Source organism: Antechinus flavipes, chromosome 5, assembly GCF_016432865.1.
Source record: "Antechinus flavipes isolate AdamAnt ecotype Samford, QLD, Australia chromosome 5, AdamAnt_v2, whole genome shotgun sequence".
Lineage (NCBI taxonomy): Eukaryota > Metazoa > Chordata > Mammalia > Dasyuromorphia > Dasyuridae > Antechinus > Antechinus flavipes.
Window position 1 is genome coordinate 224,542,226 of NC_067402.1, and position 11,997 is coordinate 224,554,222.

The 11,997-nt window shown below is 38.7% G+C and overlaps 1 protein-coding gene across 1 annotated transcript; it reads left to right on the forward strand.

Moving 5' to 3' along the window:
- The first annotated feature begins 961 nt into the window (after positions 1–961).
- Positions 962–11,410, forward strand: LOC127538707 (keratin, type II cytoskeletal 2 oral-like). Its single transcript, XM_051962458.1, has 9 exons — positions 962–1,576; positions 2,655–2,875; positions 4,162–4,222; positions 5,655–5,750; positions 6,709–6,873; positions 6,987–7,112; positions 8,563–8,783; positions 10,047–10,081; positions 11,058–11,410. Exons 1-9 carry the CDS (start codon positions 962–964, stop codon positions 11,408–11,410), a joined length of 1,893 nt encoding a protein of 630 aa, XP_051818418.1.
- The last annotated feature ends 587 nt before the right edge of the window (positions 11,411–11,997 follow it).

An 11,997-nucleotide genomic window follows, 5' to 3' on the forward strand; every position in this document is an offset into this window, starting at 1 on the left:
CACCAACAATGCATCAGTGTCCCCGTTTTCCTGCATCCCCTCCAACATTCATCATTATTTTTTCCTGTCATCTTAGCCAATCTGACAGGTGTGTAGTGATATCTCAGAGTTGTCTTAATTTGCATTTCTCTGATCAAAAGTGATTTGGAACACTCTTTCATGTGAGTGGTAATAGTTTCAATTTCTTCATCTGAAAATTGTCTGTTCATATCCTTTGACCATTTATCAATTGGAGAATGGCTTGATTTTTTTATAAATTTGAGTCAGTTCTCTATATATTTTGGAAATGTGCCTCAGCCTTTTTATCCTGAGATCCAAGGACATTGTCAAGTATGCTTGAGAGAAGTCATCCTATTCTGCACCTCTGTAGTTTTATTGTCTCAGTTCTTGTAAAAGAACATAGATTTTGAGATGGAAGTGATCTTAGAGAGCACTAAATACAAATCTATCATTTTTTAGATGAGGAAACCAAGACCCATTTAAATGAAGTTAAATGATTTGCCCAATGTAAATACCAGAATTGGGATCTGAATCCATGTTTCCTGACTTTAAACTTAATAGTCTTTCTGTTATGTTATGTTACTGTTGAACCCCAGTCCTTTCTCTGCCATTGCCCTGGCAGTTACTGCTTGCATGCCTAAGGCCCACGAGGAAATATTTCAATTGGTAGAGGAAAGACTCATCTCTTTTGTCAACTGGAGAAAGTTTGAGGTGATTAGCTATGAAAGCAAAACCATTTGGAGCCAGGGGATTATCTATGAGGCATGTTTGGTAACCTACAACTAACTTATTAACTTGGAGTCAACCCAAAACTTTTATGACTCTCAGCTAATTGTCTGCCTCTCCTTCTACCAAGCCTCACTTCTTATCGGTATATAAATGTCAGGTCCCACTGGCATTTCTAGCACTCTATCTTATTGTCTTCTCTACTCTTCTGTGAGAAGCTCTTTACCTAGTCACCATGAACAGACAAGTCTGCAAGACCTCAGGCAGTGGAAGCCATGGCTTCTCTGGCCGCTCTGCTGTGATCTCCGGCAGCAGTCGCACAAGCTGTGTGGCTCGCACAGGACACTCTGGTGGAGGAGCTTGTGGGGCCCGTAGTGGAGCAGGTGGTTTTGGCAGCAAAAGTCTCTACAACCTGGGTGGCAACAAGAGCATCTCCTACAATGTGGCCGGTAGTTCCAGGAGTGGAGCCTTTGGTTTTGGTGGTGGGCGCAGCAGCTGTGGAGTTGGCTTTGGAGGAAGCAGGGGAATAGGAGGTGGTTTTAGAGGAGCTGGTGGTTTTGGAGGTGCTGGTGGCTATGGTAGCCTGGGTGGATTTGGTGGGTCTGGTGGCTTTAGTGGTTCTGGTAGCTTTGGTGGTTCTGGTGGCTTTGGTAGTTCTGGTGGCTTTGGTGGTCTTGGTGGCTTTGGATCATCTGGTGGCTTCCCTGGTGGGATCCAGGAAGTAACTGTTAACCAGAGCCTCCTGCAGCCCCTCAATGTGGAGATTGATCCTCAGATTGGTGCTGTGAGGACCCAGGAGCGGGAGCAGATCAAGACCCTCAACAATAAGTTTGCTTCATTCATTGACAAGGTGAGGGAGCCAAAAGAAGTGATATCCTTTTTGGTAATTGGTTATGAGAGGATATTCCAAGAATGGTAGCAGTGTCATAAAAACAAAGAACTTGAATTCCTTTCTTAATTCTGCTATGGCATACTATGTGATTTGGAAGAAATAGCTCAGCCACTCTGGGCCTTTCCCCCTCCCCCATGTATTCTGATAGAAAAATTCTTGTTGTGGTCTTATTGCATGACATAGTGTGGGAATAAACAAGAGAAGTGAAAATATATTGAGGTCTGGAGAAAGAAAAGGATCGGCAAGTACATTTTTACAGTTAACTTTTTAACATTTATTGTAACAATAGGTGAACTGAGAGCTACAAGTAATCAAAATCTCACTAGCATTTGTTCATTATTGGAGTGTATTTTCACATCTTTCTTTGTATATAGACTTATGTTTCTTAAGTTATGAGTTGGCTAATGTGAAAATGTATCTTAAGGTAGTGTTTCTCAAGCTTTTCTCTGATGATAAAACTTTTCAGTTAAGAAATCCTACAAGTTTGACAGAATCCTTGGAATCAAATTTTATAAAATTATTATATTTAATGTACAATTAACAAAAAAGCATAAGGCTCATTTAAAAAACCTAACAAACTTTGGGTGTTTTATGTTTCTTCACAGTACAATTTGAGAAACATTTTTCAAAGGCATAGAAATGTATAGATATGAATGACTGTGATGGATGTCATGAGGAAGACAGTTTTGGATTTAAGATTATCCCTGGATAATCCAGAAACTGGATTATTGAAAATAATAATGTAGTAGTAGAAACATGTGGGGATGACTATGAATAATTTTGTTATCTTTCTTACTTTTACTTCTTAATAGAATTGACAGTGATTAAAATTTTCAGAATCCAAAGACCTTTTCTTTGGTTGTGTCTTTTCCTGCAATGAAAACCTTGGATTTCTTTGTGATTGTAAGGGAGAGAGAAAATGGTCCAATTGGAAGTCTTGAATTGGTGTTAGAGTCATGACTGGATTTAAATAGGGATATCTTGGCCAATCCCTGCCCATCCAATATTACATTTTATCTCTCCTGATGCTCTGCAGGTGCGGTTCCTGGAGCAACAGAATAAGGTCTTGGAGACCAAGTGGAGTCTGCTCCAGCAGCAGGGTCCCAACTCTGTTACAGGTACCAACAATCTTGAGCCCCTTTTTGAGAGGTATATCAACAACCTTCGGAGGATGCTGGATGGGCTTCAGGGAGAGCGTGGGAAACTGGATGGAGAGCTGAGGAACATGCAAGAACTGGTGGAAGACTTCAGAAAAAAGTGAGTGTTCCAAATCCCTCTTGGAAGATTGGTAGCAAGGCATGGTCCTAACCTGGTCTTTCCATTTCTCCTAATTGAATCTTCAGCCAATGTCCTTAGATTGATTGATATAATGAAGCACAGCTAATCAGAGATTTGATTTCAATTAGCCTTTGCTTAGCTCTAGAATACAGATTTAGGAACAAAAAATGGAAACTTTAGTGAGGAAAAATGTAGGCTTGATGAAATTAAAAAAGCTTCCTATTAGAACTGCCCCTTAAAGAAACATGCCAAATTGGGAGGCAGTGCTTCCCATCACTGAAAGTCTACAAAATGATACTTGTTGGGAGAACTTATAAAGTGGATTCCTGCTCAGGTATGAATAGGATTAGATGACTTTGGAGATCCTTTGATTCTTTGATGCAGGGTAGAGTGATACCACAAAGTGAGGGGAGATTTCTGATGATTATTCTAGGTTGAGGAGAGAAAAAACGGGGAGACAATTATATTTGGAACTCTTGGAATAGCCTAGCCACCTGGTTCCTTAAGAATGGCTGAGTTTATTTTTATAAGATTACTCCTAATGGATTATAGCTCTCAACAGACACAACCTTTTCTTCTTTCCATAGCAATACCTCCAGTTCCATATGGTTTTTAAGAGACAATGTTGTAGAGCATATGGGATTTGGAGTCAGAACATATGAATTTGAATACTAACTCAAATATTTACTACTCTTGTGATTTGGGCAATTCATTTGTCCTCTCTGGATCTCAGTTTCCTCATCTGTAAAATGAGAGGGTTGAACTAAAGTATTTTTTAAATGCCTATCAGCTTTCAGTCACATGATTTCTACCTCTAGAAAGTTTTATCCTTTATTTGGCTTACATATATGAAGAACAGAGGGATGAAATTCAAGAATGGAGGAATCCATTTTGTGGAGAGAGACAGACAGACAGAGAAACAGAGAGACATAGAGAGGAACACAGAGAGAGACAGATATATATGTAGAGAGCGAAAGATATATACATATATTTAAACAGAGAGACAGAGACAGAGAGACAAAGACTGAAAGATAGGTAGATAAATGGATGGATAGATAGATAGATAGAAACAGAGACAGAGAGAGACATAGAGACAGATCCAGAGAGACAGAGACCAGCCCCCTCCCTCACCTCCAAACACATACATACACATACACAGAAAGAGAGAGGAGAGAGATTTTGCTTGTACCTTTGGAATTTCTCCCTCCTTTTTATTTTTACTTTTGAGATGTCACTTTCTAATTGTGCATCTTTTTATTCTGCAGATATGAAGATGAGATTAACAAACGCACAGCTGCAGAGAATGAGTTTGTTGGAATCAAGAAGGTGAGATAGGACTGTTTAAAATCGAAATTCTCTTTTTGAGGGTTGTCATCCCAATCAGCAATGCCTTAGGGTTTGTCTATCTACTTTTTCATAAATGGACTCTGGAGGGGAAGAGTTCTTTATGAGGGGAAAGAGACATTCTAAGAAATGGGATTACTACTATTGCTACCAACAAGATCGATATACTAATTGACAATGAATATATGCAACATCAATATTGGGCAGTGTATAGAATGACCTGACGTCAGGAAGTCTTATCTTCCTGAGTTTAAATCTGATCCTAGACACTTGAATGGGAAAAATTATATCTTTGTTTTAATATAATTGATTTAATTTTAAATCATAAATATTTAAGATGCATTAAAACATTGGGAATGCATACACAATGCATTGAATGGATTTAAAACATTAAACACATATAGATAATGGAAGGAAACAAGCATTTATTAAACATCTACTATGTGCCAGGCACTGTGCTAAGCACTTTACAAATATCCTATTTAATTCATGTAATAATCCTGTCAGGAGGGTGCTATTCTTATCTCTTTTTATAGTTGAGCAAACTGAGGCAGATTTGAGTGACTTGCTTAAGGTTATATAGCTAGTAAGCTATATAAATCTCTATATAGATTTGAATTCAAGTTTATAAATGTATTAAGTACATTTAAAGTTCCTGAAAAGGGGCCACAGACACTTTGATTAGTGCTTTTAAGGTTTTCAAGGCACTTTCATTTCAACAATTCTGTGAAGTATGTTGTATAAGTATTATTTCCATTTTGCAGATGAAGAAATTGAGGTGGATATTGGGAAGAGGTAGTATTGTGAAATGGTTAGAGGACCACATATACCCTTCCCCCAACCCCATGCCTCCAAATTGAACATAACATACTGGTTTAAAATCGAAAAGTATGACTATTGAATGAACTTTTGTCAATTAACCTGGACTTAGAAATGGAAGATTATCTTTGCTTGTCTATTAGAGCCCATGTCATGTGTAAGATTAGATCAATCAGAGGCATTTAAAGAAAAAAAATTAGTGATGTTCAGGCCTTGGGGAAGCAAAAAGAAAGCCAGATTTGGAATCAGAAGACTTGGATTCTAGTCCCAGATCTGTTATTAACTAGCTGATACTATGGAAAATTCATGATCCTTCTTTGAGTTTCAGATGCCTTATCATTTAATGGGACTGGTACTTATACCATTTACTTCACAATGTTGTGAGCAAAGGAGATTTTTAAATGCTAAAGAAAGGTTTTGTTATGAATGGAATAATTTAATGGGGTTATACATCAAATAATAATAACTGCCATATGGATATGGCTCCATATGAAATTTATTTTGGTATTCATTAAAACAAAAAAAAGACTCATTGAGAGGGGAAGCTCTGAGTCTGGAAGGGGGGTAAATCTTTGTGCTCCTGTTCTTTCCCCAGGATGTGGATGCTGGTTATATGAGTAAGGTTGAATTGCAGGCCCGTGCAGACAGCTTGACAGATGAGCTCAACTTCCTGAGAGCTCTTTATGAGATGGTAAATACCCTTCCTGTATCTGTCCCAACTGTTCTGTATACCTCCCCTCAAACACCTAAAGTCTGTTACCCATCAGTACCATGGAGAGGGCAAAGATACTCTGACCATGCTAGAATGTGGCCATCATATATGACCAATGACGTTTAAATAATATCAGTCTCACAAAAAGACTGCTTAGCTGCTCTCTCCTATCTTCCAAATTTGACTGGTCTCTTTTCTCAAATGCTCTTTTCCTTCCTTTTCATCTTCACTCTGGCATTTACTCTCCAAGTCCTTCCCCAGCCTACACTACCAAAGGTCTCAGCCTTCTATCCACATCCACACACAGAGGATCCTGGGGATGAAGGAAAAAAAAGATTCCATTTCTCTTGGTCCTGCTGCCTGATTTCCATTGGATCCCAAGTCTGATTCCCTGTCTTTACTTGAGATTCAATGAGTGATTTCTTTATTTGAAGTAAAGACATCCTTGACAGTTTTCCAGATTTCTTTAGTTTGTAGGCTAGTTTCCTTTAGGCTGAAATCAAATTCCCACTTTCCCCTGTCTGCCTCATTCTTTTTTTTTTTTTTTTTTAAAGCTTTTTATTTAAAAAAAAAACATATGTATAGAGTTTTCAACATTCATCCTTGCAAAACCTTGTGTTCCAATTTTTTTCTTCCTCTCTTCCCACTATCCTCTACCCTAGATAGCAAGTAATATAATATACGTTAAATGTGCAATTCTTCTATATATATTTCTACGATTATCATGTTGCACAAGAAAAATCAGCTCAAAAAGGAGAAAAAAATGAGAACATTCTCTCTGGGTGCAGATGGCTCTCTCCATCGCAAGACCATTGAACTGCCTTCCTCATTCTTGTCATGGTTTTTGGGGTATTTTTTCCTGTTTCATCACTGGATCTTTCTATTCCCTAAATTCTTGTTGTCTGGAGGTGAGTGAGTGACCATTTCCATTCTGCAGGAGCTGTCCCAGATGGAAAGTCATGTCAGTGACACCTCTGTAATTCTCTCCATGGATAATAATCGCTGCCTTGACCTGGATGGCATCATTGCTGAGGTCAAGGCTCAATATGAGGAGATCACCCAGAAGAGCAAAGCAGAGGCTGAGTCTGCATACCAGACCAAGGTAAATTTTCCTTTAGTCCATCTCTCCCCTTCCTTTCCCCCATGGAGAATTATGTCTAGCATTCAGCTGTCAGAATGACAACCTTAACACAATCATCTTGATTTATATGCCAGTTGGGAGAACTGCAGACCACAGCTGGCAGGTATGGTGATGACCTGAAGACCACCAAGAGTATGATTATGGAAATCAACAGGACAATCCAAAGATTGCGGGCTGAGATTGAGAATGTCAAGAAACAGGTAGGATATATACAAGCTATGCATAGCAGGAACTGGACTCGAGACTCCTCCATTTTTCTGAAGACACTGGGGTCAGATTAACAGAAGAAATACTCAAGCTTTTTGAGAGGAAGGGAGAAGCAAATTGGCTATTTCTGCCTCAATTTTAACTTTTTCTCCTTGTGATATGAGATACTATAGACTCTGAAAGGTTTTTAAAATTTTTTTTGTAAATAGTATTTTACTTTTTTCCAATTACATGTAAAGATAGTTTTCAACATTCATTTTTATAAGATTTTGACTTTCAAATTTTTTCCCTTCCCTTTCCCCTTCTCAAGATGATATAGCTTATGCATGTACAATCATGTATATTTCCACATTAAGCATATTGTGAAAAAAAATAGAACAAACAGGACAAAAAAGAACAAAAGGGAAAAACCATGAAAAACAAACAAAAAATAACAAATGAAAACAGTATGCTTTGATCTGCATTCAGACTCTATAGTTATTTCTCTAGATGACAATAGCATTTTGCATCATGAGTCTTCAAGTTGTCTTGGATCATTGTATTGCTGAGAAGAGCTAAGTCAAACATAGCTGGTTATTGCACTTTGTTGCCACTACTTTGTACAATATTCTTCTGGTTCTGCTCACTTCACTCAGCATCAGTTTATGAGAGTCTCTCCAATTTTTTTCTGAAATCCTCCTATTCAACATTTCTTCTTCTTTTTTTTTTTTTTTTGCAATTTTTTTATTATAGCTTTTTATTTACAAGATTTATGCATGGATAATTTTTTCAGCGTTGACAATTGCAAAACCTTTTGTTCCAATTTTTCCCCTCTTTTCCCCTCCCCACTCTCCCAGATGGCAGGTTGACCAATACATGCTACCATTCAACATTTCTTATGGCATAATAGCATTCCATTACATTCATACATTTCCCAATTGATGGGAAGCTTTTGACCTAGATGTTCTTTCTGGTGTAATGAGAAGGTAGAGTCATTCTGCTACAAGGACACTGGAAAAATCCCTGGGATTAATCTCCCCTTTATGGCAAATAGCCAAGAGAACAATTCACCATTTAAAAGATTTAAAGCTTCCACAATTTAGAACATCCCATAAGATATTATACTCAATTCTTTAGGAGAACTTGTTTTGGGCACAGTTCAGATCTATAACTTTTTGTTTAGCTCTCATGAGGGATGACACTTCACAGAGATGTAATTCCAGCAAATAAAGCCAAACAAATATTTATCAGCCTGGAGTTTTCTAGCCCTATGGAAGAAACTTGATTTCCTGACTACCCATGAATTTTGATAGCTCCTATATGTCTCCACATTTTGTGCCATTGAGTTTTTTCCCTTAAGGGAGAGAGGTATATGGGAAGGAAAACAAATACACTTCTAAGAGAGACTGAAACTCATCCTTTTAACTTCATTAACCATTTTCCTACTCTCCCTCTCTCCCTCAGAATGCCAACCTGCAGACAGCCATAGCTGAAGCTGAGCAGCGTGGGGAGATGGCCCTTAAGGATGCCCAGGCCAAGCTCCAGGGACTGCAGAATGCCCTGCAGAAAGCCAAGGATGACCTGACCCACCTCCTGCGAGAATACCAGGAACTGATGAATGTGAAATTGGCCTTGGATGTTGAGATTGCCACTTACAGGAAGTTGTTGGAGGGCGAGGAGTGCAGGTGTGGACCCAGAAGGACAAACTTTGAGACTGGAATTTGCTAGAATTTCTAGTTTAATGAGGGAGACAGGACATAAACACAGAAACAAAAAGATGAAAATATTCTTCTAGGCAATATAGAGAAAAACTATAAAGTGCATAGTGCTTGCCACATAGCAAGTGCTATATAAATGTGTGTGTACATATATTTATGTGTATACACACATACATACATGTTGTTTAGAGTTTCCATAACAAAGATACTGAGATGGTTTGCCATTTCCTTCTCCAGCTCATTACAGATAAGGAAACTGAGGCAAACAGAGTTAAGTAACTTGTCCAGTGTCACACAGCTAGTAAGTGGCAAAGATCAGATTTGAACTCAGGCATTCCTGACCAGGCTTGTCATTCTATTCACTGTGTCACCTAGCTGACCAATATATCATATCAGATCATGTCATGTCATGTCAAAACATCTTATCAGGATCACAGCACATCATCCCATATATTATGATAATAATAATAGCTAAATTTATACTATGTATATTTGATTATTAGTGAGATTCATAAATGTATGTATATACACATATATAGGTATCATACTATATATAATAGCTTGCATTTATAAAGTGCTTTAAGATTTCTGAAGCACTGTACATATGTCATTTCATTTGATCCTCACCACAACCATGGAAGGTAGGTGTATTATTATCCTCATCTTTAGATGAGGAAACTGAGGTAAACAGAGGTGAAGTGATTTAAGTATTCAAGGTCACACAGCCAGTGTAAGTATCTGAAGCAGAATTTAAACACAGAGGGGAAAAATTGGAACAAAAGGTTTGGCAATTGTCAATGCTATAAAATTACCCACACATATAACTTGTAAATAAAAAGCTATTAAAAAAAAAGAATTTAAACATAGGTCTTCCTGACTCCAAGCCCAGTACTCTTTTCTAGATGTCCCTGTTAAGCAGCAAGAGCAAAGTTCTTGGAATTGAGGAGAAATCTGGTTGGAATCTTGTCTCTGAACCTTATTACTTGCATGGCTGACCTCACAGGGTTATTATTTTGCCCCAGATAGTTACCACCTGTGAGATCCTGAACAAGTTACTTAACCTCTGAGCCTCTGTCTCCTCATCTTTAAAATTGGGATAATATTAGTTCCCTTAGGTGATTGTTGTGAGGAGATAATATTGGGTGTCTTTTCAATTCTCTGTTCCCCTAGTGTGCTTGGTATTGTGGGAATTGTGGGAATAACCTTTTCTTTCTTCTGTTTCTTTCCTAGAATGTCAGGAGAGTGCCAGAGTGCTGTGAGCATCTGTAAGTACTTCTTATAGAGTCTTTCCTCTGACTGGACGGGGGAGGTTAAAGAGAAAAATGATTCCTACTAATTCAGGTTATCTTACCAGTCCCCCTACCCCCAGTCCATTTCTTTCAGGCAATCAAAATTGTGTTTACTTCAGTTTCTTTGTTGAGGATCCAACTTATATTATTGGGAATTCCTGTACTGTTTTGGAGGCAGTTTTGTTCTAAGAATCATTTCTCACTGGTGACTAGTTTCTAGAATTCTTAATGATATCCTGGCATTCTAAGTACTAATGCCTTTTGTCAAATGCTAAACAGGAGACAAGTTACGTACTTGAGGAAACTTAGGAAAGCCTATCAGAAATGAATCTTATCATATAATCAGAAACTCCTCGAGAATAGGAAAGAACTTCAGAGATCATATAATATAGTTAATGGGAAGGGCACTGTTTTGAATCAGGAGACCTGGGTTCAAATATCCTTTCTGATATTTATTGTGATCTTGACTACAAGTACTGCTCATAAGTAAAATACTGGGGATGAGGGAAAAGGGAAAAAGGAAAGAGGAAAAGGGGAAAAGGAAAAAATAAGATGGCAGGAAATACAGAATTAGTAGTTTTAACTGTAAATGTAAATTGAGAAAATTGGACTAATTGGCTTCTGAGTTCCCTTCCAACTCTACATCTAAGATTCTTTATATCTGGGGGAGAAGTATTTTTAAGCTCTTTCTGATAAGGACATCATCCTGGCTTTTCTTGGAGAATTTCAGAGATGGCTTCCTAAGACATCTCTGTCAATTGACCTTTCGTAATCCCTTCCCATGTGTCATCTCCCTTTATCTTTACAACTCTTTCGGAGAAGGAAAAGAAGAAAAGCTGAATTCTGATTCTGTTCATGTAACATTGACAGTAAGGGTAGAGTTAGGATTTGAATACAGAATTTCAAACTATTTAATCCTTTGGTTTACTTGGGTGTGCATTTGTTCCTCCAGCTATGGTCAGCAACGTTACCAGCAGTAACATCGGTGGTGGTCTCAGTGGAAGCCGAAGCAGCTTTGGAGGAGGAAGTGGAAGTTTTGGTGGTACCAGCAGTGGCAGCTATGTCACTAGTGGAGGAAGTGCTTCTGGGAGCCAAGGGAGTGTTTCTGGGAGCCGAGGAGGTGCTGGGAGCAACTTAGGTGGCGTCCAGAGCTGTGGAAGTGGAGGATACAATTCTGGGAGCCGAAGCAGTGCTGGTAGTAATGTAGGCGGCATCCAGACCTCTGTAAGTGGAGGCTACAACTCTGGAAGCAGAGGCAGTTCCAGCAAAAATGTGTCCCAGAGTTCCAGCCAGCGCTTCAAGTAATCTCACAACTGGGAACAACAATCTTGCACCACAACTGGCCTGATCTTATCGCCTACCTTTATTTCACTCCTTCTCTGCCCAGTATCATCTTTAACTCCAACAAAATATCCTTGACCTTCCTATCCACATCCCCAAGGAATGGATTTCCTCCCTGCCCAAGTCCCTTAGGCAGCACTGAACTCCAGCTCCCAGAACTTCCCCCCATAATCAGTTTTAGCCAGACTACTCAATACAACTTGAAAGCTGGAAAATGTGGCCAACCCAAAACCAAGAAAAGAGATATCTCTGAAGGAATCTAGGCAATGATAATCTTTTACCTCTAGCCTGTGCCAGTGCTATAGCCTAGAACTGATACTGGGCCCTCACAGTCTGTCCTTCCTCCTTCTGAATTTTCCTTATATTTGGGAGTTAATGGCCCATTTCAGGAATTTTTAGCATCTTTTGTGGTGGGAGGTGACTTGTCCTGATTTCTAGAAGCATAATATTCTCATAGTCACTCTGGGGTGTGGGCTAGTGTATTGAGTGGATAAGATCTTTACCAATTGCTGTAGATATCATGGGTACTCCCACTTCTTTTCCAGTCTTCT

Excerpts from the sequence above, each read along its gene's own strand:
- LOC127538707 (XM_051962458.1), top strand. The coding sequence starts at position 962 with ATGAACAGACAAGTCTGCAAGACCTCAGGCAGTGGAAGCCATGGCTTC. Across the intron at positions 1,577-2,654 it reads TTGCTTCATTCATTGACAAG|GTGCGGTTCCTGGAGCAACA; the intron begins GTGAGGGAGCCA and ends GATGCTCTGCAG. Across the intron at positions 4,223-5,654 it reads AGTTTGTTGGAATCAAGAAG|GATGTGGATGCTGGTTATAT; the intron begins GTGAGATAGGAC and ends TTCTTTCCCCAG.